Source organism: Crinia signifera, chromosome 6 (genome assembly GCF_055691185.1).
Source record: "Crinia signifera chromosome 6, ASM5569118v1, whole genome shotgun sequence".
Taxonomy (NCBI): Eukaryota; Metazoa; Chordata; class Amphibia; order Anura; family Myobatrachidae; genus Crinia; species Crinia signifera.
Genome location: NC_139222.1, coordinates 255,520,568 through 255,541,815, shown reverse-complemented (window position 1 = coordinate 255,541,815; position 21,248 = coordinate 255,520,568). Strand labels below are relative to the sequence as shown.

Sequence of the window (21,248 nt, the reverse complement as noted above, 5' to 3'; positions counted from 1 at the left end):
CGCGTCATCGTTCCATCAGCATAAGAACGCCCAGCGTTCTCATAAAAACGCCCATGAAACGCTGGGTGTTCACATATGCTAATGAGACGGCCCTGTGCGCATGCACAAAGAGAAAACATCGGACCCGTGCGAATGCACGCGGCCATATGAACAGTCCTGAATAAGGTCCATTGCATATGATAAATAATGCTCAAGTTAATCAACTCCTGCCAGGTGTTTAAAAAATGGCAGTCAGGAGCTGATTGGAAGGATAAAATCACTCAATTGCATCCGCCATCAGCATTACTTCCCACAGTCAGAATCAGGCCCCGGGGTTTGTATCGTATATTGCAGCTCATCTGTTCTAGATTGTTAAACATATAGTGAGACTGCTCAGCTGCTGAGTTTAGACAGAGCAGATACAGATTAGTGATTTCACTCCAGAGCTACTGTATGTGAGTGACATGATGCGAATATACCGCTGTATCCTGTGTGTTTGTACAATGTATATTGATGATGTCATTAAGATTTGAATTAACTTTTTTTTATTTATTTTTTGTCATCAGTTTCCCCTGCTTGAGCTACTGGTACGTATTATATTAACAATTTCTGTATATGTTTATATCTTATTTAAATTATCCATTTATGCAGACCGACTTTTTTTGCATTCAAGGTCCACAAAATACTGAATATAATCAATTTTCTTATTAATAATTCATATCATTTTAGCACTCTATGTACTGCTATGTATTGTATTGTACAGAATCTACCAAATGTAACAAGTTATGTTAACAGAAAAACTATTTTGTCGTGGGTGCATCATGTTTTATTTATTTTATTAACAGTTATTTATATAGCGCTTTACATCAGTTCCTACCACTCTATGGGGTAGATGTATTAAGCCAACTGTCATCTCCTTCCACTTTATCTCTTCACCAGGCTTAATACATCTGCCCCTATATTCCCTACCACATGTAAAGGCACAAACATTCATTCTAGCGTTAATTTTGTAAGTATATTTTTGTACTGTGGGAAGAAACCGGTGAACCTGGTGTAAATCCTTGGGAGAATATACGAAATCCGTTAATTTAGGGCTTCTGTCATGTGTAGCATAACGCACAGGCACACCTGTGCACACCTATGCACAAGTGCGTCGTAGTCTCCCCGGCAACTCATTCAAGATATATTAGCCGGCAGCCTGCGGGTGCGACAAGGCCCACAAAACGGGCCCAGGCGGCAGGGATGTAGCGATAATGAGCGTGGCTACATCTATATGCCTGCATTGTTGGTTCTTCCTCAGTGACTGGAGCTGGAAGCTGCACAATCATGTCCCAGGCCAGGTCACAAATCCCATTCACTGACGATGAGTCAGCACCAGGGGCGGATTGGCCCGCCGGGAATCCGGGTCATTTCCGGGTGGGCCGGTACTGATTTGTCTGCTTTTTCCCTATCTGGGCCACCACTTTGCCCTGGCTGGGCTGCGGGCCTCAGATCGCGCTACCACATCGGTTAGTGCCCGTGGCTGCCCAGTGCCCACAGTTAATATGGTCGTTGGTCACTTTTGGGTGACGTCACCCGGTACTACAGTGTTACTACGGCCGCTTTTGGGTGACATCACCCGAGGCTGAGCTTCTTCAGCATGTGTGGCCGCAAGCAACGTGGCACCGGGCGAAGCTTGGTAAGTGACGCCCCCCCCCCCCCCCCCCCAAAAGCCGGGAGCCGGGTTCCGGTTCAATAGTGTTAGCAAAGCCGTCTCACCCCCCCCCCCCCGCGCTCATTACCTCCTCCCCCCCCCTTGTGGGTTGCTTGTGGATTTTTCCCGAGCCGGATTTTCTTGCCAATCCACCACTGGTCAGCACTAAGGTGTCACCCCCTAGAAGGATCACCTGCACCACGCTAGTGATGCCTGTGCTTTATAACAATTCTTTTTTAATCTATTTACCTACAGGATGCAAACAACAACCGCATTGGACAATGGCTCAATGTAACAGTAAACCACGGGATTGCTGATTTTAGTTTCCCTTTGTCAAATGAGCTATCTTTTGGAGATTATACAATCAACCTACCGTCTGCATGTACAAAACACTTTAGAGTCTCTGAATATGGTAAGTTGCAATTTAAAATACACCAAAGAGTAGTATGCTAGCACATGTTTATTATGAAACTGCTGTTCTAACAAACGATGCTTATCTGAAGTTGTTTATCATAAAATATAACATTCTGTAAGATATCACAGCTTATAGCCTGAGTTACTGTACTACTACTGTATATACAGTAGGGCCTTATTCTAGTTCACTCTTTCTGACAAAATCCTTCTTAGATGGACAAAACCATGTGCACTGCAGGTGGGGCAGATGTAACTTGTGCAGAGAGAGTTATATTTGGGTGGGGTTTTACTTCAAAGTGAGATCTATATTGCAGTGTAAAAATAAAGCAGCCAGTATTTACCCTGCACAGAAACAAAATAACTCACCCAAATCAAATTCTTTCTGCACATTTTACATCTGCCCCCCTGCAGTGCACATGGTTTTGTCCATCTAAGAAGGATTTTGTCAGAAAGAGTGAACTAGAATAAGGCCCATTGTTTCAGGGAAATGGGTAAAAAACTGAAACAGACAATACCCCGGAGCGCCAGACCAGAGAGGCTCCAAAAACCGAACTGTGCCATTTCGGAGCTTGTAATGTGCTTTCCGGGGGGTGTTCAGTCCAGTGGGGGTGCCTGTGATACCTGTCACCAGGGAGACGTGGAGGGAGAATTTTCACCCTCCCTGTATGTTCCAGGAATGTAGTTAAAACCAGAACGGTTTAAGAAATGGAGCCTGGGATCCAGTCCAGTTCTGGTTTTTATGTAGTCACAGCATTCTATAATCTCTATCAATGTCCCTAGGTCCAAGTGTATAAAGCAAACACGACCCTTTACATGATGTTTAGACAAACTTTTCACAATTTGACATTTTTCAATAGGTAAATAAAGGTCCCATGTCACTCACAAGTCCATGGTGCTGCTCTGCCAAGTCAATGAGCCACTAATAGAGTAACAATCATCTAGGGTCTGAGAGTCACAGAAACACTGCCATCTGTTGGCAGCAAGTGAAACTACATCTTTCTCTTTCTTACATTAGCTACCTTACTAGCTTGTGTAGTTTAAAAATATGTGTTGCTATATTCAAAGATAGGATGCTAACACATCCTATCTTTGAATAATCATATTGTGTTTGGTCTGGGCCACCAGAGGGATGATGCAGATATATATCCTGTAACAATAAGAATATTATACAAGTGAAATTCTCTGAAAGGAAAAACACACATATAAACATATATACATATACAAGACTATACAAGGTCCCATGGCCAAAGCATTAACCTGGGGAAGTGGGGCCCCCTTAATGAAGGGGTCCCCACTCCAGAATTTACCTGCCCAGACTGAAGCCTGGGGCTGCCCCTGGTGCCCTTAGGCATTGGGCATCGGGCTAATGTTGGTGTAAAAAATAGAACTATTTTGCATTGCTGTGGAACTATGAGTCCGAGCAAGCCTGCACTGCATGCATGAACTTGGAGAACCAAAGGTCCCAGCATGCGGGGCATTAAAGTCCCACAACAGTACAAATAGTTAAATAAAAACACACACACACACCATTAAAATATAACTTTATTACACACTGAGCCCATTCATACATAAACTTACCTACCTTGACACGTAGGTAGGAATTCTCCGTCCTCTGGTCCTGAAGAAATCCAATGTGGGTACCTGTGGAAGGAAACCATACTCACGGTGGTCCCTCGGCATTGACCGCATCCTCTTCTTTTCAAGTAGCATCCAAGGGTCTTGGCAAAACAAAAAAATGAATGACCCGACACCAAACCTGACTTAGGAGTAGCCGGAGGGTGTGTGTTTAAATCCTGCAGCTCCTCCTCCTGATAAGCGTTATTGGCCGCCTAGCGGCCTAGCAACTCCTGATTGGTACAAGGTGCCGCTAGGCGCCCAATAGCGCTATTCGGGAGGAGGAGCAGTAACTTTCCCCCATTGTATGTTTATGTATATACTTATATGCGTCATTCATTTATTTTTGAACGCAGGATACTAACCATACTTTATAGTGTATAAATATACATTTTGGGGGAAATTTACTAAGATGATTTAGTAGAAAAAATTGGGTGTATTCGTATTTTTGGCATTTACTATGCCAAAAATACAAATATTCGTATTCATATTGATGGGACATTCATATTTGTATTTACAAATACGAATGTCTACACCATCGATAGAATACGACAGGAATCACCATTCAAAAGAATGGTGGTTCCTGATTTACTAAGCAGCCGTATTGAAAATACGGCTGCTAATTAGTGTAAAACTGCCACGAATATACGGCAGGAAAATACACTTTATTTTCCTGTCGTATTTGGCAGAAGCCTGCACGGATCAGTCAGATCTGTGCAGGCTTTAGTGTTAAAAAATATAAAAATAAATAAATGGTACTTGTGAGTTATCCGGGCGTCTGATTTTAAAATCGGGTCGGATCGGGACATCGCATCGCATCGCATGCGACCATCGGATGCGATGCGATGCGATGACCCGATTTTTCCATAGGAATCAATGTTAAAATGGACTGAGTCCATTTTAACATGGAATTCAATGGGAAAAAGGGGTCCTTTTCATACCCCTACTATCCAAGTGGGCATGGAGTTGGATATAAACCTGTGGCGAGCGTAGCGAGCCACCGAGCCCGAAGCGTGGCGAGCGTAGCGAGCCCCGCGAGGGGACACGGAATACCGTCCCCTCGCGGGGCTCGCTTCGCTCGCCACGCTTCGGGCTCGGTGGCTCGCTACGCTCGCCACAGGTTTATATCCAACTCCATGCCCACTTGGATAGTAGGGGTATGAAAAGGACCCCTTTTTCCATAGGAATCATTTTAACATTGATTCCTATGGAAAAATCGGGTCATCGCATCCGATGGTCGTATCGCATCGCATCGGATTGTATGCCTTAACTTAAGGCATACAATCAAAAAATCGGGAGCCCGGATAACTCACAAGTACCAAATAAATAAATGAAAAAAATCAGCGTGGGGTCTCCCCACAGCTGAAACCAGCACCAGGCTAAAAGAGCCGGGGCCGGTAATAAAAAATCAGGGAACCCCACAAATAGGGGTTCCCTGATTTTTTACAACCAGCCCCACTCTCCAGGTCCGAGGCTGGTTCCCAAAATACGGGGGACAAAATGAGTAGGGGTCCCCCATATTTTAAGAACCAGCCCCAGGCCAAACCAGCCAGCCGGGTAATGTCACAGCCGGGGGACACTTATGATATAAGGTCCCGCGGCCAAAACATTCACCCTACCGACCAGTCAGCCTGGCCAGGGGCCCTGGGGGAGTGGGGACTCCCCCAATAAATGATTTCTATTGGCCGCCTAGTGGCCAATCAGGAGCCGACTTTCTTGGCTCCTGATTAATAGAAATCATTCTGAGAAGAGGCGCAGAAGATGAAACATCTCTGCGCCTCTGACAGTCCGATGCGGAGAGTGCGGGGAGCGCCGACATGCTGAAGAATACCTGGACTACGGCGGATCAAGAGAAAAGATCTTCGCCACAGGACCAGGTGAGTAGGATTTCCTTCCACAGCTCCACCATGGATTACTTCGGACCCGGACACCGCCATGGACCTGGAGGATGACACGGACGCCGACATGGACATGGAGGACGACACAGGACACCGGACACCAGGACCGAGGGCTACCTACGGGCTCAAGATAGGTAAGTATCAGTATGTATGGGCTTTGGATGAATTAAAGTTTTATTTTCATTGTGTCAGTGTGTATTTATTTTACTATTTTTATTACTGTGGAACTACTAGTGCCAGCGGGCCTATTCTGCCACAGATGCACGTGAAGGAAGTCTCTGATAGTTGTGAGTGGCAACCCTTATGCAAACAGTGGAAGATAGTGAACTCGCTATATTAAATTCCCCTAGCAACACCAGTTGCATGTAAGGTTCCAGTGAGGAGGATACAATGGTAATGCTTTAGGTATTTTATTGCTGTACCTTGAGATGATGCACAGATATACCTTGAGGGATGATACATAGAGGTCAAAGCAAAATCCTTTCTGCAGCTCAGGAAAACATGTCTGCTACACATGAGGCTGACACAGGAACTGGAAGTGAGCTTACAGAACAGGAGTGGTCACATGACACATACATATGGTAATTACATTAACTTACAGAGGTAAATATAACATTGGCCAGTAGATGGCAGCAAAGGATAACAAATACATAAGAACTCAATAAATCATATAGCATCCATACAAAATGGTGGATTCAACTTGAGAAACCCTAACTAGGGCAGCACACTCCCCGTCTGAAATCCTAGGATTTCACTTTACCATTTGACATTATGGATTAATGTCCATGAGATAATCAACGATGGTTCTGACCTGAAAGACAAAATACAAGAATGCAAAACACAACAATACTGGAATGTATATGGAGTAGTCCAATGGACAAGTCTCTCAAGCATGTATCAAGTGATGAAACAAATTAAACAAAGTTCTTGAAGAAGAGTAAGGTATTCCCTTTTCCATCTGCTCCAGAAACAGTAGGCGAGATGTTGAACATGTTTCCACCTCTTCTGATATGAAAGGTTTTCAGGTGGACTAGGAACAGTTCCAAGTTTTTGAGTGAGAAAAGTTGCTGGAGTGAGAATAACAGGGGTCTCTGGATCCGTGGATACAGGAACAAGAGGTCTTGAATTGACGATAGCAGTCACTTCAGCCAAACATGTGGTTAGAGTCTCATGGGTGAGCCTTGCGATGGCGTGTACAAGATTTAGCCATCTGGAGAAGCATTCAAAGCGATGGCAGCCCAAACCAAATGTTTCTTTGGATCTTGTAATAAGGTTACTTATTTCAGGACGAATCTCTGGCTCGATGTCAGGGTCTTGGAGACTGAAGACATCTTGTAGGGAAGTTTCTTCAGGCTGGTTCTGCAAGAACTCTGGGCCCGTCAACCAAGAAGAATTTTTAGTGGCACTATAAGACGCTGGTCTGGTGGCACAATCTGCAGGATTGAGATGGGTTGGAACATAGTGCCATTGTTCAGGTTTAGAGGATTTTCTGATCCTTTCAATGTGGTTACTGACATAAACATAGAAGCGTTTCTTCTGGTTGCTTATATAAACCAGAACGACCTTGCTATATGTGTAGAACTGAACATCATCTATGTGAATATCCAACTCTCGCTGTATAAAGTCTGCAATCTCTACAGCCAGTACAGTTGCACAAAGTTCGAGCCTAGGAATGGTATGTTCAGGCCTAGGAGCTAACTTAGCCTTCCCAAATAGAAATCCAACATGAGTTTCATTACAAGAGTCTATTACCTTCAAATCGGCGACAGCTGCTATGGCTTCAGTAGATGCATCTGAGAATATGTGGATTTCCTTTCTCTGACTTGTGGCAAGAGACGTTGGAGTGTAACATTGTTGTACATGAATCCCATCTAAGGCTTGTACATATTCCTTCCAAGACTCCCAGCTTCGCTGTTTGTCTGTAGGCAGTGGAGCATCCCAGTCCTCAATAGACTCTGAGAGCTGTCTTAACAGAAATTTACCTTGTACAGTTAAGGGTGCTACAAATCCCAGTGGATCATATAGGCTGTTCACCACTGAGAGGACTCCCCGCTTGGTAAATGGCTTATCTGCACAACTTACTTGAAAGCCGAAGGAATCATGCAACAAGTCCCACTGCAAACCCAGACTTCTCTGTACTGGTGGATTGCCTTGGTCGAGATCCAAGTCTCTAAATTCTGTGGCATAATCGCTGGGTTGAAAAGCTTTCATGACAGCAGCACTATTGGAAGCAATTTTATGTAACCTTAGATGAGCCTTAGAAAGCATACCTTGTGTTCTTTTAAGCAGATCTATAGCTTCTTCTGCTGTAGGTAAAGATTTGAGTGCGTCGTCCACGTAGAAGTCTCTTTCAATGAAGTGTCGGGCATCTTTTCCAAACTCTGATTCGCCATCAGAGGCAGTCCTATGTAGACCATATGTAGCGACTGCGGGTGAAGGACTGTTGCCAAACACATGCACCTTCATGCGGTATTCAACCATTTCCTGGCTGGTATCATTGTCTCGGTGCCATAGAAACCTAAGGTAATTCCTGTGGTCTTGTCGTACAATAAAACAATAGAACATTTGTTCAATGTCTGCGGTAATGGCAACTGGCTCTTTTCTGAATCTCATAAGCACTCCTACCAGATTGTTGGTTAGGTTCGGACCAGTGAGGAGAACGTCATTTAGAGATACGCCACAATGCTTGGCACTTGAATCGAATACCACCCTGATTTGCTTGGGTTTACGTGGGTGATACACTCCGAAGGAGGGAAGATACCAGCATTCTTCATGCTCTTGCAAGGGTGGAGCTAGCTCTGCATGATCATTTTGAAGTATCTTATTCATAAAGGTCACAAAGTGATCTTTCATTTCAGGCTTGCTTTTTAATGTACGTTGCAATGACATGAATCTGGATAAAGCCTGTTCTCGGTTGTTTGGCAGTCGTGTTCTAACATTCCGAAAAGGTAAAGGTGCAACCCAGTGGTTAGATTCATCCTTGCAGAATCCGCTGTGCATTATCTTAATAAACTCTTTGTCTTCTATGGACAAGGCTATTCTGTTGTCATCTTGCGTTGTGCAAAACACTGATCTTCCTAAGTCGTCATAAGGTGTAGGAATTACTTCTGGCACCTGGATGAGGTCAGAGAACTTTTCTCTCACTTCATAGTGATGTGAGCATGGCTTGAAGTGAGTTGTGCGACCGTTTTTGAACACATAAGTTTTAAAAGAGTTAACTTGAGAAGGTTTATGGCTCTTGCCCAGGCACACATCGCCCACAATTACCCAGCCTAAATCGAGTCTTTGTGCATATGGGGCGTCATCTGGACCATTGCAATATTGGCGTACCTTATGGGCCCTCAGAATGTCTCTTCCCAGTAGTAGAAGAATGTCAGCATTCATGTCCATCGGAGGAATTTCTTTAGCAAGGTGTTTTAGGTGAGGATGATGAAGTGCAGCTTCTGGAGTAGGAATTTCTTCTCTTTCATCAGGTATCTGGTCACATTCAATTAATGTTGGTAAGGGTATGTGGGTATTCCCCTTGATTGAGGAGATAACATAGCCAGTGGCCCTTCTGCCGAAAGTCTCTGTATGACCGGAGCAGGTGTCAATGGAATACGGCATTGCTTGTCCCTTTATACCGAAGATCTCAAAGAATTTAGGTTTTGCTAAAGACCTGTTGCTTTGTTCATCTATAATGGCGTACATTCTGGTTGCTTTCTCAGATTGCCCTTCTGGGTAGACCTTGACCAGACAAACCTTAGCACAGCATTTGGGATTGTTCTCTTCCCCACATACTTCCATGCATGATGAGGAAACTGTGGGTGTAGCTGAGTCCTGAGGTTGTAGCTCCCCGCCATGTTTTGCAACGGGGTTAGGCGCTGTTGAAAGTTGTGTGTTCTCTGGAGGTAGAGTGGGATGCATGGCTGTAACATGTCTATCGCTATTGCATTCGGTGCACTCGACGGTAGCTTTACAGTCTTTTGCAATGTGGTCTGAAGAGGCACAACACTTGTAACACACTCCAAGCTCTCTTAAAGTATCTCTGCGCTCTTGCAAAGTCTTAGCCCTAAGCCCACGACATTCCTTTAGTGGATGAGGCCTTTTGTGGATAGGGCACACACGACTGGAGTCCCTTTGTTTAAGAGCAGGAGCATCTTGCTTGGTGTATGAGGGCGCAGTAAGTGGGACGTTAGTCTTTCTGACAGATACTGTTCTCCTTAAATCTCTATGTTTGGTAGCAGTGTTATCATACCTTGAGGATGATGATGAAGCTGCTGGAGTAGGTTCATTGAAGTCAAAGCTGGGGTCATTCTTCTTACGAGCTTGGTCACTGATGAATCTGGAAAAGTAAGAGAAAGGGGGAAAGGACACTTTGTGTTCTCTTTTGTACCTGGAACCCTGGTCTGCCCATTTTTCCTGCATGCCGTAAGGTAGTTTGGACACCACTGGATTCACGCCATGAGCAGTGTCAAGGTAACTCAGTCCTGTCAGACGAGGATCTAACTTGGCTAGTTCTAATTCTTTTAATAGGTCGCTTAGATCCTGGAGCTTGTGGTTGTCTTTGCTAGTTATCTTTGGGAAGGCTTGAAGTCTTTTGAATAAGGCACTTTCTATAGCTTCAGAACTGCCATAAGTCTGTTCAAGTCTCTCCCATGCTGCAGCAAGACCTTCCTCTGAGTGGCCGGTATGAACTGCTCTTAATGTCTTGATGCGTTCTGCAGATTCTGGGCCTAACCAGTTGACAAGCAGGTCAAGTTCTTCCTTGGCGGTGAAGTTAAGATCATGGATTACAGCTTCAAAGGTCGATTTCCAGGCTCTATAGTTCTCAGCAGAGTCATCAAACTTTGAGAGACTGGTGTTTATAAGCTCCCTGCGTATCATATATCTGGCAAGGTCAGACATGTCTGTTCTCTCATTCCTTGTTGCTGGATGAACTTGTGGTGCCGCTGGGGTATGTAAGTTCTCTGGCGTATAAGGCTGAGATATGTCAGGCCAAAATGATGTAGCATAAGGATTAAGCTGTGGTTTAGTTACTGGGGAATCTGCTAGCTTGTAGCTGGAAATTACCTTGTCATTGGTAGGTGGCATCACCTGTTGCTGTGTCGGTATGTCTGCATTGAAGATTGGGGGTGGCATCGGTATGCGCAACTTAGAAGCTTCTGTTTTGAGAGCTGAATCTTCATGGTAAGCAGGAGGTATAGGTGTTAGTTGCTTTAGCACATAATCAGTAGTGCGGTCTGCTGGGTTTTCTACTTCTCCTGGGATGTAGTGGTTCAGATCAGTACCTTGGCCTAATGCTTGTTCAAGGACTTTCAGTTTGGCTAAGGCAGCTGCTTCTTCCTTTTCCATTTGGAGGATCTTTGCCTCAGCCTTCATCCGTGCCATTTTTTCTCTTACCTCTGCTTCCTTCTTAGCAAAAGAACTTCTTACACTAGCTTCTTCTGCATCTGCACGGATTTCTATTAGCTTCTCATGTAAAGCTGACCTTCTGGAATGAGACGATCTGGCAGATGAGGATGTAAGCTTGGTTGAAGTTGATCGATGTGACCTAACTTCTTGTAAGTGTGCGATGCGGAATTCTGCTTTATTTTTGGCATCTTGAACTGAAGCATTATTTCTTTGGAGTAGAGTCTCTATCTCAGCTAGCTCTGCTGAGGCATCATCAAAATCAGAATTACCCAGAAATGTGATGTATTTTGAGGACAGTCTCTGGTAGCGATCATAGGCGGTAGATAAGCGATTCAAAACCGCGGTTAACTCTGTTGCATCATTGTTAAAGCGTGGAAGAGCTGCTATGTGGCATTCCACTCTTTCCCATAAATCATCTAAATTGTCCTTAAATTCATCTCTGGTTGTCTCAAAAGTCTCTCTAATCTTTTGTGTAGGTTTGAATGCACGTTTAGGGCGTACATCTTGTCCTTCAGTAAGCTTGAACTCTGCTTCCTGTACATCTGAGTTATCAAAGGCATGATGGACTTGCTTTTGTGCAGCCACAGAGGAATCCACAGAACCTTTTGTGGACATGTTATAACTAGCTTAGAACTGCCTCTTGAAGGTAGAACTGTGTTTAACATACAGGTGGAGAGCTGAGTTAGGAAGCACTTGTGGCCATGTGTTCTCATAAGATGGTGGCCAGGTCTAAACTTGCTTGCAGACTATGTGTATACATGCAGATGCTGTAGACTTAGGTTTGCTTTGACTATTCTGCCACAGATGCACGTGAAGGAAGTCTCTGATAGTTGTGAGTGGCAACCCTTATGCAAACAGTGGAAGATAGTGAACTCGCTATATTAAATTCCCCTAGCAACACCAGTTGCATGTAAGGATCCAGTGAGGAGGATACAATGGTAATGCTTTAGGTATTTTATTGCTGTACCTTGAGATGATGCACAGATATACCTTGAGGGATGATACATAGAGGTCAAAGCAAAATCCTTTCTGCAGCTCAGGAAATCATGTCTGCTACACATGAGGCTGACACAGGAACTGGAAGTGAGCTTACAGAACAGGAGTGGTCACATGACACATACATATGGTAATTACATTAACTTACAGAGGTAAATATAACATTGGCCAGTAGATGGCAGCAAAGGATAACAAATACATAAGAACTCAATAAATCATATAGCATCCATACAAAATGGTGGATTCAACTTGAGAAACCCTAACTAGGGCAGCACAGGGCCCTTTAATGCCCCGCAGGCTGGGACTTATGGTTCTCCAAGTCCCAGCTTGCGGGGGAGGCTTGCTGGGACTCATAGTTCCACAGTTTTAAACAATAGTTTTTCATCTATTTTTTTACACTCAATCAGCCCGGTGGCCACCGCACAGGGCCATCGGGGACAGCACCAGGCTTCAGCCGGGTCAGGTAAGTCCTGGAGGGGGGGGACCCCTTTATTGGGGGGGGTCCCCACTCCACCAGGGCCCCTGGCCAGGCTGACTGGTCAGTAGGGATGAATGTTTTGGATGCGGGACCTTATATAATAAGTGTCCCCCGGCTGTGACATTACCCTGCTGGCTGGTTTGGCCTGGGGCTGGTTCTTAAAATACGGGGGACCCCTACTCATTTTGTCCCCCGTATTTTGGGAACCAGCCCCGGACCTGGAGCCTGGGGCTGGTTGTTAAAAATTGGGGAACCCCTATTTGTCAGGTTCCCTGATTTTTAATTACTGGCCCCGGCTCTTTCAGCCTGGTGCTGGTTACAGCTGTGGGGGGGGACCCCACGCCGTTTTTTTAATTTATTTTTATTTCTATTTTTTTTTTCACCTTGCAGCCTGCACGGATCTGACTGATCCGTGCAGACTGCCTGTAGGAATTCGTATTAGCGGCCGTATATACCGCCAGCTAATACGAATTAATACGACATCGGAGGGTTACAAAGCAGTCGTATTAGACTGCTTTGTAAATCCCCCTCCGGAACACGACTTTGCATAGGAGGTATGCAGTCGTATTCATTCGTAGCAAGAATACGAATACAATTATTTGTATTCGTATTCTTAGTAAATTTCCCCCTTTATGTCAAAATAGATACCATATGGTAGACAACTGAGTGGATAACACTGCAGTGTTCATTGCCAGTGTCAGCTACATTACATCCAAATGGCTTTGTTCCCTGTTCAGTTAAAAGTGTTTTCTGGTCACAGGATTTCCTTAGTGAAATGTGTTCTGATATCAAACCTCCTATATCCTATTGATTTGTTACAACATCATACCTCCCAACAGTTCTGATTTCAGCGGGACAGTCCCGATTATCAGGACCTGTCCCGCTGTCCCTCCCGCGGCCGGCAGTGTCCCGCGGTGAGGGGGGGCTGTTGGGAGTCCCCCCTGTCGGCTGCTAAGCAGCGGGGAATAAATGCTGTGCACATGCGCACAGCGTCTAACCCCCGCAGCCAGGGGGCTGGGGGCATGGCTAGAGGCTCACAGAGCCTCTGGGTCATGCCCCCATAGCGTCAAAATAGGGGCGTGGCCTCGCGGGAGAGCCGCAAGTATAGGCCTACGGCGCGCAGCAACTACGTCACGCCTCCGGCTCATCCAAAGTTGGTAGGTATGAAACATAAGGAAAACTCACCATTTTTCCTAATATTATTTGTATCTCTATAGTCATTCAGAGGCCATCATTTCCTACAGTATCTAACTGTATATTCTGTTTCTATTTCTTTCAGTACTGAAGAGGTTTGAACTCAATCTGAACGTACCATCCACTATATCAGTGAAAAATAAATCCTTACACCTAGAGGCATGTGGCAGGTACTGTATAAAGACCAGTATTTCTATAACATGACAATCCTGAAAACATGACATTTCTTGAATACACACTAGACAATTATAGCTCCCATATAAACAATTACTTTGATGGCGTGATGCTTTTAACATGCAGATAGGCAGATGATCTCTGTACACACAGCATTTACTACACATGACAGGACTGAGGGACATTTCAGATGTTGAGAGCCAAGCTCATGGCAGATTGACTATCTGCCCCAGTGGCAAACACAGAATTTTTAGACAGGGGTTTCCACATGTAATCCAAAATCTCCCAATCTGCAGCACATTGGAGTAAGTACGGGAGTACTGTATGGAATACAGTGTTAATATTTAACAGTACAGGTCTATAGTATAGGCTGTATTAAATATTTAAATAATATAAGTTTTCAGGAAAAGGTTAAACATATAATAAATACACAAAACATAATAGAACCAGTACTGCACTTTCTAAGCTGACAATCATCCACTTCATGGTAAGGCTCCTGTCTCTTTCTCCTGGCAGCTGCTCTCTGGTCCATTGCGATGTTTGAGGGCTCAGATCCACACATACAGTAATTGTGGTAGGAGAAGCTGGTACACTAGGCATGTGCAGCAGCTCTGCTCTGTCCCTTATACTGCATGTTGTGGTGGCAGCTCTATTGATCATATTGTATACCAGTGCTATTGTTGTCATAATTTCAAGATACTTGCCAGGAGGAGGGGGGTTTCCAGGCAACCAGAAACCCCCTGCGTTTGCCTATGTGTGCATTTATCATCCAGCTAGGAGATTGCTGAATTGCACTGAATTGATAATTGCACTGTTCATACATTACCTAGACAGTAGTCCCAGAGGCATTTACACAGTGTTAGCCTCATATACGGACATATATATAGCTCCACACAGGTTGACATTAGGTGTGACCTCATCACATGTGGCTATGGCCTATTTTACAAAATATCCCAGGCCCGGGGTCTGTGTGTTTGGATACAGATTTCCTTAACCCAACAGAGGAGTTCTAACAGCCAGTCCAAGTAATCTTCAGTCAAGCAATGTGGCCATGGTACTTCATCTTTGTATGCAGCGCTAGCGTGCAGGAGATGTTTTTGGTATGGGCACCTCTTTTGGAAAAAAAACTAATTTTGTGGACGAGAGAGCGCAATAAATTAAAAGGCTGCTGCCCACCACAGCATAAAGGAAAGAGGTACACCGTCCCCCAATGGACAAAGTACAAGCAAAGAATGATGTGGTGTGGCGCAACCCTCTCAAAGGATGGTTTTTCAAACAATTTTTTTAAAGTATTTATTTTAGCAGAAGAACAGTAAAATAACAGTCAATGATGACAATAACTTGCATGGATGCAATACTTGTGGAAAAGCACTCAATTCTGGGTGAACATCAATGAAAAAACATATGAGTTATCTCACCATGTGAGAGCACTGCGGTGGGCTAGGCTTTTAGACAAAAGACTGCGGCACCACCGCAGTGAGCTTCAGATGTGATGTCCCCAATGGATAAAGTGCAGGTGCATTCACAACAAAGTGCGTCCAGTGGAAAAGTGACAATGTGCCAAGGTGCTCCAAAGTTCAGTAATGCAGAGGCAAATGTTGTAGCAGCAATGCGTTTCGGAGTACCTCCTGTCTCCTTCAAGCTGAATGTACAAGTTGTTCCCTCGATCTCCTTTTAAACCCAGTTCCTGGGTAGGAGACCAATCAAGGTGCCGCTCTGTTCGCGGTCCGGAAGTGCCGTGCGTTCCACCTTGCACTTCCGGGTGCGTTCCACAGGCCGTTCGCGCACTTCTGCTTCCAGTTTTTGCGGACCTGGCTTGAATTTCATTTTTTTGCTGTATTTTCTTTATCACCCTTTATTTCTTAGAGCTTGTAAGCTTTATTTGTTGGCGGCAAATATTTTTAGTTGATGTTAATCAATGTATACGGATTTTTCTCAAAATCACGATTCAATTCCGCCATATTGCTTATGGGCAAATCTATGGGCAAGCCCTTCATCCTCTTTTACTGGGGATATTACTAGGGAATGACTGCTCCTCACTCGCTCTATGACGTACTTTGTATTCTGGCAAAGTCCATTCCTGATTACCGGGAACGCCACTCCCCAGGATCCACTCTTTCAACAATTATATGGGTATGCAAGGAAGAAAAGAAACAACAATTAATGAATACAAGAATTTTAACTTTTTTAATGTTAAAAATATAATGTTAAAAATATACTGTTAAAACTACATATTAATCATCTAAAAACCATTTGAGTTCGAAATCTGAGTTATGACCATTGGGTAAAAGCATATTCAACATAAAAATCCATTTCATTTCGCTTTTAGCCAATCTTATTTCCACATCTCTGTTTTTCCAATTTGCAATAATTTGTTGGATCCCCAAATATCTTTTTATGGATCCCTCACATGTCTGATGATGTTTTGCAAAATGTTCAGAGAGGGCATGTGTCAAAGACCCTTTTGAATATTGTATACATGCTCCGCGGACCTAAGTTTTAAATTCCTAGTAGTTTTACCTATGTATAGCATGTTACATTCACATTCTAGGAGGTAATATAACATTTCTTGAATGACGTGATGAACTGATTGATCTTGTGTTCAACACCATTCACCTCGAAAGATGTGGTCTTTTTCTCATATGCTTTTTTGCTCGTTGTCTTACACATGAGGCAGGAACCGTATCGATGGAAACCTTGATTACAGTTACTACCCCTGTTTTTTCTGTAAGGGCACTCTTTACTAAAAGATTTTTAAGTGAGGGAGCCCTTCTGTATATGAATCTAGGAGCTTTAGGCATTGCTTTTCCTAAAATCGGATCATCCAATCGGATTCTCCAGTTCTTCTTCACAATGGTTTCCACTTTTTGTGGTGGGATCCATATTGTGTGAAGAAGGCCCATTCTGTTGTACTTGAATCCATACTTGTCTCTTTCTTATTTTTTTGTTTAAGAAGATCAATTCTATTTATTTGTTCTACTTTCATCCTAGACTCTCTCAGGGCTTGTTCTGTGTACCCTTTCTTTGCAAAATGACTATCCATTTCCATAATTTGCTCTTCTAAAACTTCATCCTTTGAGCAATTACGTTTCAGACGCATGTATTGTCCGAAAGGAATATTGTTTAGCCACCTTTGATGGTGTTCGCTATTCGTTTGAATATAAGAATTGGAATCGGTGGCCTTCCTGGTTTTTGTATGTATTTTTCCTGTATCTATATAAATATTAAGGTCCAAAAAATACAAGTTCTGTTATGCTTATGTTGAAAGTTAATGTAATATTAAAATCATTCCTATTTAAAACATCACAAAATTCTTTTAAAATGTTTTCTTCACCCCTCCATATAAAAAAGACATCATCTATGAACCGCCACCATAATACCAGGTCCGCCCCCTCCACCAACCTGTCATCCACCATACGTGTTTCCCAAAAGGCCATGAACAGGTTGGCGTAACTGGGGGCAAACCTGGTACCCATGGCGGTTCCTTTAATTTGTAAGAAATAACTTCCATTAAAATAAAAATAGTTGTTTGTTAAAATGAATGAAATGGCTTCTATTAGGAAGTCCTGCATTTCCATAGAGTAATCACTCCCATTTAAGAAAAATCTGATCGCTTCTTGACCTTTTTCCCACTCAATAATCGTGTACAGAGAACTAACATCTGCACTTGCTAAAAAACAATTTTTGTCCAACATCACTGGATCTAATTTCCTTAAAACATCTCCTGTATCTTTTAAAAATGATCATGTTTTTGATACCAGTGGTTGCAGATAAAAATCAACCAGGGCTGAGAGATTAGATGTAATACTCCCAGTCCCTGTGATTATGGGCCGTCCTGGAGGTTTGGTCAAGTGCTTGTGTACTTTTGGAAGTACATAGATTGTGGGGGTGGAGGGGTTAGAAATATTAATAAAATCATACTACTCTTTTGACAATATGCCCTTTTCCATGGCTTTTGAACTAAGAGTTTGCAGATTTTTAATTACTGTGGTTGTGGAATCACTTCTTAATTTTTTGTACGTAGTGGAATCACCCAACTGCCTTTCTATTTCTATAATGTAGTCCACTTTGTTCATGATGACTACCCCTCCCCCTTTATCAGCAGGTTTGATTATAATTTTATCATTTTGCTGAAGATGTTCAATTGCCTTCCATTCTTTTTTACTTAGATTATTTTTCTTAGAGGTTACCACCTTTTGTAGCTATTAGTCAAAACCAGGTAAGCGGCGCTTTATGGACTATAACTCAAGTATCAAGTTTGTATAATAATTTTTTTATTTATTTTTATAATTTTTTAAAAAAAAGAATAAATTTAATACACAATACCACTGGCCGGCAGAAGGAATATATATAACGAACTGTGTACACAGAATTTCTTAAAACACATTACTTCTTTAAAAATTCTAAACCTTTCTCCTATAACCTGCAAGGTTAGAATATTTTAGCTAGTGAGGCCATTGTAGTCACCCAGCTGGGCTTTCAGTGGCTTGTTATTCCTAAGTGAGGCTTATGAGTAATATACTCAGTACTCTAGTACAATGTCCTGATAGTTGGGGAAAAAAACTCTCAAATTCACCCAATCAAGCAGTTAATTCGGTTAGTAAGCAAGTTAGTCAGTCACACCTTTTTAATTTGGTTAGTCTCAACTCATCAGATTGGCCGCTGACGTAGAGAAGGCGGGGAAACGCGTCATCACCATCACCGTCATTTCCTACCACGAGAGCCGGGGAGACCAACGCCGGAGCAGGGAGTCCTTGAGAGGGCTGCGCAATCAGGAAGACCAGCAGCCGGGGACCCGCTCCAGGCCAGCCCTATCTCACCCCTAGTGGATTACAAATTCGCATCCTTCTACCTGCATCCAAGGGAGCCTAAGTATTGAGCAAATTATGATCCATGCATTTTTGGCTGAATGAGTGAGCTACCGCAGTCTGATTACAAATTGCCTGGTTGAGACTAACCAAATTAAAAAGGTGTGACTGACTAACTTGCTTACTAACCGAATTAACTGCTTGATTGGGTGAATTTGAGAGTTTTTTCCCCAACTTTCAGGACATTGTACTAGAGTACTGAGTATATTACTCATAAGCCTCACTTAGGAATAACAAGCCTCTGAAAGCCCAGCTGGGTGACTACAATGGCCTCACTAGCTAATATATTCTAACCTTGCAGGTTATAGGAGAAAGGTTTAGAATTTTTAAAGAAGTAATGTGTTTTAAGAAATTCTGTGTACACAGTTTGTGATATATATTTCTTCTGCCGGCCGGTGGTATTGTGTATTACATTTATTATTTTTTAAAAAAAATTATAAAAATAAATAAAAAAATTATTATACAAACTTGATACTTGAGTTATAGTCCATAAAGCGCCGCTTACCTGGTTTTGACTAATTGTTTGTTTATTCTAAGGGTTGAGTATCACTTTTAAGCGGCAGCTGGGACTATAATTAGTGCCCTGCGCTTGGTTATAGAAACATTTGATTACCTTTTGTAACTCTTTGGACACAATGAAGTTGAAACAATCTATGCTCCCATGTTGATGATAGAATTTTGATTTTCTACGGAGGGATGTGTTATTTTTCACACTAATCTCTTCCATTGTGTTTTTTCACTACCATTTTATCATTTTCTTTTTCTTTTGAGAGAAAGAATTTTTTATACTGATTTTTCTAATGAATTTTTGTAAGTCTACAAATAGTTCAAAAGGGTTAGCTTTAGCCGTAGGGGCGAAAATGTTTTTTTTTCTTCTGTGAGGGGTATATCACTCGGTATCCGGACTATTGTTAGACAGCACTTACATAGACTCAATAGGTCGACATGCTTTTAGGTCGACATACCATTAGGTCGACATGTCATTAGGCCGACAGCTCATTAGGTCGACAGCTCATTAGGTCGACATGTTTTTAGGTCGACACTGCCATTAGGTCGACAGTGTCTATGTCAACAGTCAAAAGTTCGACATGGTTTTTTTCACTGTTTTTTGAGCCGACATGTGCCGACAGGCGGTATTTCATGCCCTACTATCCACTAGGGCGTGGAGGGAGAATAAAATAGTGTGCCGAGCGCAGCGAGGCACCGTGCCCGAAGCATCGCGAGCGAAGCGAGCGATGCGAGGGGCTGCGGTTCACTTCAAACTGTGTCCATGTCGACTGTGTCGACATTTTGGCCAAAAAACAGTGAAAAAACCATGTCGACATAGACACTGTCGACCTAATGGCAGTGTCGACCTAAAAACATGTCGACCTAATGAGCTGTCGACCTAATGAGCTGTCGACCTAATGACATGTCGACCTAATGGTATGTCGACCTAAAAGCATGTCGACCTATTGAGCTGTCGAACTAATGGTGTCGATGTAATGGCTGTCTATGTAAGTGCTGTCTAACATTGGTCCCACATCCTATCACTCAGACTGAATATTTTTCCTATATCTGAGTTTTCTACCACTTGTGTTTCTATGTTTGTATTCTTCAAACTCGACACCGTTTTTTTGGGAATGGATTTTACCTCCTCTCTTGCCCCTATGCGTTTTCCTATTTGTTCTATTTATTCTCTTCTTGGGGGTGGTGTGTCCCTGTATAAAAAAGATTTTTGGGGTCTTAGATTGATGTTCTCATTCCTGAGGACCTCAAATCTATTTCTCATTTGGTACGGTTCTCTTCTATCTTCCCCTCTATTCCTCCTGTTAGGTGTCTGCTGGATGTTACGATGTGGGTTTCTACTCTCTACTCTATTCCATCTACCAGGTGTGTGGGGGGCAGGTTAATATCGATCTCTTGGAGCATGTGAATATGGTTTTCTCCCTTGCTCCAAAAAATCTGAATTGTTTTTCTCCCTTCAATCCTCCTGATTAATATTTCTCTCCTTTTTGAGGTTTTTTAGCCTGTCTATTCCGATTTCTTTGAATTTTGGGTGTTTGAATGGGCACCTCCTCTAGCATCAGTATATAAATTGTAGTGTATAAGAGACATCACTTTCCTCACTGACACCCTGTGCAGCAACTGGAAGCAATAGGCGTGCTAAAGGCATGCCCTGGCAAAAAAAAGAGTGGTCTCTATGGGAGGGGACATGGCCCCACTGGGAAAGGGTTTTGATTTGTTGGCTTGACCTTTTTGGTGTCCCTGAGTTGCTGGATGCCGCCAGTGACTGTGTCGGCCGCAGTGCTAGCTTCTGCACTGAGACTACAGTAGAGTGCAGTACTTAATGTTACAGCGCAGGATCTGGTACTTTGGTGTTACCCCCATTAATTTATTTGGAAGCAGCACGCAAAACTAATACACTATCTGGTGCATTATCTGGTGCATGTTTCCTGTACGGAAACAGGGCAGGCAGCTGACATCCGGTCAGCTGACCACTCCCGGCAGCCGTGTCACTGCTTTATTTCCATGGGAACGCCCAGCTTTTCATGGGAACACCCATG

The 21,248-nt window shown here is 43.2% G+C and overlaps 1 protein-coding gene across 1 annotated transcript in view; it reads left to right on the top strand.

Annotated features, from left to right (window-relative positions):
* LOC146009228 (alpha-2-macroglobulin-like) overlaps positions 1 to 21,248 on the top strand; it is a 193,172-nt gene that overhangs the window by 51,838 nt on the left and 120,086 nt on the right. The window contains exons 5-7 of the mRNA XM_083149390.1: positions 546 to 566; positions 1,928 to 2,084; positions 13,746 to 13,830. Of these exons, the coding sequence (XP_083005516.1) occupies positions 546 to 566; positions 1,928 to 2,084; positions 13,746 to 13,830 (263 nt within the window). The remainder of the gene's footprint in view (positions 1 to 545; positions 567 to 1,927; positions 2,085 to 13,745; positions 13,831 to 21,248) is intronic.